Source organism: Cygnus atratus, unplaced genomic scaffold, assembly GCF_013377495.2.
Source record: "Cygnus atratus isolate AKBS03 ecotype Queensland, Australia unplaced genomic scaffold, CAtr_DNAZoo_HiC_assembly HiC_scaffold_357, whole genome shotgun sequence".
NCBI classification, from domain to species: domain Eukaryota; kingdom Metazoa; phylum Chordata; class Aves; order Anseriformes; family Anatidae; genus Cygnus; species Cygnus atratus.
In genome coordinates this window covers 1-5000 of record NW_026109950.1, presented here as the reverse complement: position 1 = coordinate 5000, position 5000 = coordinate 1, and the positions used below count along the sequence as shown (strand labels likewise).

The 5000-nt window shown below is 69.1% G+C and overlaps 2 protein-coding genes across 2 annotated transcripts; one reads left to right on the top strand and one right to left on the bottom strand.

The window, feature by feature from the left end:
- Positions 1-4: 4 nt before the first annotated feature.
- Positions 5-1511, bottom strand: LOC126913713 (tetraspanin-6-like; the record flags this gene model as incomplete). Its single annotated transcript, XM_050716794.1, has 4 exons — positions 1345-1511; positions 1025-1213; positions 868-942; positions 5-70 (listed from the first exon to the last, which is right to left on the bottom strand). Coding segments are annotated over exons 1-4 (417 nt in total), but the record flags the coding sequence as incomplete, so codon positions are not given.
- An 883-nt stretch (positions 1512-2394) lies between these two features.
- On the top strand, positions 2395-4983 carry LOC126913712 (sushi repeat-containing protein SRPX2-like; the record flags this gene model as incomplete). The annotated part of the gene is made up of 4 exons (XM_050716793.1): positions 2395-2421; positions 2495-2604; positions 4512-4598; positions 4704-4983. Coding segments are annotated over exons 2-4 (437 nt in total), but the record flags the coding sequence as incomplete, so codon positions are not given.
- Between the last annotated feature and the right edge of the window lie 17 nt (positions 4984-5000).

The window sequence follows — 5000 nt, the reverse complement described above, 5'->3', positions numbered from 1 at the left end:
TGTGCTGATCCGCTGTCACGTTGTAGTTCTTCAAGGCCAGGTTGAGGTTGCTCTCAAAGTTTGTCTTGATCTGCAAGAGAGAGGTCTCGGCAGCCGCAGGAGAAAGGCAGTGCCGAGGCGCTGTCCCCCTCCTGCACACTCGCATGCTTCGGGAACTGCAGCTCCCAGAGCCACGGCCCCACAACGCCACGGCCCCACAACGCCACGGCCCCACAACGCCACGGCCCCACAACGCCACGGCCCCACAACGCCACGGCCCCACGTTAGTCACCTCTCGGCGACGGCAGGAATGACTCTGGCCACGGCCTGTGGACATTCCCCAGGAACCCAGGCAATTAAACGCTCTAATAAGAGGCAGGCTTGTATCCCTGCGGTAGCGGGGATGCTGCGTGTAATAACAAGGACCTACACGGTGCGAACTCCCCCTACTAGCAGGTTGCTCCACAGCGTGAAAACGTTCGCAGGAGCTTTACTTACAGAAAGCAAGCAAAATGGCATTTTCGGCTGTACTTCAGAAGGCAGACCGAAGGCAGAAGTTAGAGTCCAGGGTCACGCTGCCCGTGCTGCCAGACAGGCAGCGTGCCGTGCCAGGCGGAGGGAGGAAGGCTGCCTCCAGCAGATGCAGCCCCAGCCCTCGGGCAGCCGGACGCTCAGCCTGGGCCTTACGGGGACCTGATGTGGGCCGGGCTGCTCGTCCAGGCACCCCGACCCCGTCCGTAACTAGGCAGTGCCTCCGTCCCTGCCGGCGGCGTGTGGCTGCGCCCCACGGGGTCGCCCCAGCCCGAGGCGCCCCGGGGACCTGACCCGTCGGCACCGGCCGCCCCCCAGGGGCACACGGCGGGGAGGGAGCGGCCGCCCCCGACTCACCTCGTGCCTGAAGACAAAGCCGACGACGGCGGCCACCAGGACGATGAGGAAGATGAGGGACAGGAGCATGGCGTACTGCGGGCGGGAGGAGCGGGCTGGGACGGGCGCCCCGGCGGGACGCGGTGCCCCCCCCGGCCCCCCCCCGTCGGGCACCTACCAGCTTGAGCATCCAGGTGCTGCCGCGGCAGGTGGCGAAGCAGCCGAAGGTGCCCAGCAGGACCACGACGACGCCGGCGCCCACCAGGACGAAGGGCACGTTGGTGGCCTTCTCGTCCAGCAGGGAGAAGTAGACGGCCAGGCTCACCCTGCCCCAGACGCCCACGGCCAGCAGCACGATGCCCGACACCTAGGGAAGGGGCGGGGGGGGGGGGAAGCCGCCGCGGTCGGCGCCTGTCGCGACAGGGCAGCGCGGCCGCGCCGTGCCCGCGGGCTCGGGCGGGACGGGACGGGACGGGGCGGTCCCGGCCCGGAGCTCACCCAGAAGACGAAGGTGTAGGTGAGCAGCACGCTCTTCAGGCAGGTGATCACCGGCTTCGTCTGCAGCCGCCGCGACGGAGACGCCATGGCCGGGCCGGGCCGAGCCGCGTCCTGCCGCGCCGAGCCCCGCCGAGCCCAGCCCCGCCCCGCCCCGGCCCGCCCCGGCGGGGAGGCCGCGGCCCGCCCCGAGCCGCCGGCCGCTGCCGAAGACGCTCGGGCGGGGCCGAAGGTTGCCGAGGGCTCACGGAAACGGCCGGACGAGCCCGAAGGAGGCCGCCTCCCCCGGCCCCGCCCCACGGGGGGGCCCCGCCGGAGGGGCCCCCGGGCGAGGGCCGCGCTCGCAGCGCCCCCCCCCCCCTGCGGGGCCGGCCCCGGCCCCAGCTCCCCGCACGCCGCCCCCGGAGCCCTGGCGGCAGCCGGAGCTGCAGCAGTCCCAGCTCGGCACGGCCGTGTTATTAATTAGCGCGCTGGCCGGCCTGGCCACGTAATTAGCGGCTACCTGCCCGCGCCGGGCCCCCCCCGTGCCCGCTGGCCCCGCACGTCGGGGCGCGGGTGCCCGGGGGCCGCAGCCCCCTGCCTGCCGGGGGCCGGGCTGGAAGCCAGAGCCCGGCTGGAACCGCTCGCCCGCGGGACTCGGTTCAAAGGCCGGGCTTCGCGGCGAGGTTTCCTCCTCTCTCGTTGCAGCCTCGGCTCGTCCCCGCACGAGCCAGCCCTTCCCCGGTGGAAAAAAATAAAAAAAAAAAAAAAAAAAAAAGGGTCCTGATTCCTGTGGTTTTGTCCTCAGCCTCCCGTCGCCGCAGCTCCCGTTGCAGGAGTCTGGCCAGGCTGGTGGAAGCTCCCCCGCTCGCTCCCGCTCGGAAAGCGGCTCCTGGCTCTGCCGCTCGCAGAGAAACGTCTGAAAAGCTTTGGAAGCCTTGGAGAAGCAGAAGGTGCGCCGAAAAATAGGCAGTCCTGGGGCTTATTCTTTTTGACAGTCTCGTCGTCTTGGGCCTGACTCATGCCTTTTGAATGTTTGGGATAGGCAGCGGAGGGGAAAAGTGGGTTTACGCAGCAGAGGCGGCGCGGCCAAGCAGGAGCGTAAGACGGCGGTGTAGTGACAGGGCGACGGAGGGAGCCGCGTGCCGATTCGAGCCCGTTTCCGTCTTTGCAGGGTGCCGGCAGGAGGGCTGGCCTGTCCCCCAGCCCGCTGCATGGCGCAGGAGGCGGCCCCCGTCCTGCTGGTGTTCCTCACCAGGCTGGTGTCATCCACGTGGCACGAAGGTGGGTGCCGCGGGGATCGCGGGGTGGCACCTGCACGGGTCCCCTTGCGGGGGCTTGCGGGGGGACAGCGGGCGCTGGGGCGGGTGAGGGTGGAGGTGAGAGGCTGGTGGGTGGAAGGAGAGCTGTCCTGGTACGGTGCTGCCAGGGAGAGCATCAGGGCCTGCGCCGCTGGGCCCGGGCAGGAGAGGAGAGCAGACACCGCCACGGGGCTGGGAAGCATCCAGAGATGAGCAAATAACCAGCCTCTCCATCACAACCCTGCTTGTGAGAGCTAAACTTTTCCGTTGACTCCCCGCTCCCGCCGGAGCCATCGGCGAGCAGATGTCCGCCTGGATGGAGCGCTCAGCCCCAAGCCCACCCGCGGCTGGGCAGCCGGGCCAGGGCTCTCATCCTCCCTTCCCCTTCCCCTTCCCCTTCCCCTTCCCCTCGTGGTGCTGCCAGGGGATGCTCCTGCCAGGCTGAGACCGTCCCAGGTGAGAATGAAAATGCAGTGCCTGCCCCAGGAAGGGAGCATCTGCAATGCAAGAGCACGTCTGCACGGAGGGGGCAGCCCCCAGGGCGGTGGGGCAGAGCCTGCGGGCTGCGCAGCCCTGCTGGCAGGGCAGGAGCCCCGCTGCACATCCCCGCTGCTGGCCCCGCCGGTGCCAGCCCTGGTGCTGGGCTCCCCAGAGGCTGCCGTATTTCTTTGGCGCCAGACGGCGTGGGAAGGGCAGCAGGATGAAAGGCTTTGTGGCAAGGAGTGGGTGACTTCACAAGTCTGTGGGGAGCGGGGGGAGTCGCGCTGTAGTAAGCTTCTCGTAGGAGAGGTTTGCAATAAAAGTTTCCTCCACGTGACGGAGGGGCTGCTGCTGGCCTCAGCTTTCATACCCCCAACTTGCCAAGAGCAGGCGCGGGGGGAAGGGGAGATGGGTGCTGCCGGGCTGGGTTAGTGCACGCAGCGCAGCACAGCACGGGGACAATCCCTGCCAGCCCCAGGAGCGGGACCGAAGCGGGGGGTGCGGTGGGATGGGCTCCCCGCAGCAATGGGGGGGCGAGGAGGGGGCAGCGCTGGCGGGGGCCAGCGGAAAAGCGGCGGAAACGTGAGCTCAGTGCTGGGGAATGCCGCGGCCGGCCGACGTGCCGAGGGGCCGCAGGGAAGGGCGCCAGCTCTCTCTACGTGCAGGGCTTCCTCCCCAGCCCCCCGCGCCTCCCTGCCTGCCCCCACCGGTCGCTTCGCCATGGGGACATCGGGGTTGTGCAGGGCCAGAGGGTCCCCGCTGGTGCGAGGCCCTCACCGGGCTGTCCTCCCCCTGCCCATGGGGGCCAGGGGCCGGTCTCAGCAGGGGTGGCATGGGTCCAGCAGCTCCGGCCAAGCTCCTCCAGCACCGTCCCTCCAGCAGCTTCGTCCTGCCCTGGAACGCAAGCGAGGGCTGCATCTCTGCCCGGCCCTCTCCAGCGAGGTGGTGTGCTTCTCCTCCCTTGCGCTGCTGGGACGGGCGGGAGAGAGGTTTTCTTCCTTCCCCCTGGACCAGAGCTGGTTGTACCCGTGGCGCAGTGGCAGGGAGAGTTCAGTAGGATCGGCTGGAGGATGACTTCCCAGCAGTGAAAGGCCAGGGGTTTCTGCCAGCCCGTTTTAGGCCAGCGCCCGTTTCCTGCCGTAACCGCGTCTGCCCTTGTGGCTGTTTAGTCTGCGGGCTGGTGCCAGCATGCACCACGTCCCTGGGGACGGGGCTCATTGTCTGCCCTGCTTAACCCTTCCTAGCGTTGCCAGACCCAGCAGGGCACTGGGACAACAGGGCAAAGTCTAACTGGAGGTGAGATTTCCCTCTGGGGACTCGAGGGACAGTTTGGGACTGGATTGTGCTGCTGCACAGGGAGGCAGCATCACCTGGGTCGCACGGCCCCCTCATCTCTCTCCTCCTCGCCAGGGTCCGGCTACTACACCGCTGAGAGCCACACCAATGAAGTGTACGTGGAAGAAGCCCCCCCTGAGCCTGCCCTGGACTACCGCCGAGGTAACGGCACCCCAGGCCTGTTCCTCAGTTCCCCGTGGGGAAACCGAGGCACAGCGCAGCCGAGTGCCTCCCTCACCTCCCTTTGCCCCCCCCCCCCGCCCCCAGTGCCCCAGTGGTGCGCCACGCTGAACATCCACCGCGGAGAGGCGACCTGCTACTCGCCCCAGGGGGGCTCCTACCGCAGCAGCCTGGGGACGCGCTGCGAGCTGAGCTGCGCCCGCGGCTACCGGCTGGTGGGGCGCAGCGCCGTGCAGTGCCTGCCCAGCCGCCGCTGGTCCGGGATGGCGTACTGCCGACGTGAGTATGCCCCGCTGATCCGGCTCGCCGGCCTCCCCATGGGCATCGCCAGCCCTGGGGCAGCCAGCCCCGGGCGCTCTGCCCGCTGGCACGGCCAGCCCAGCC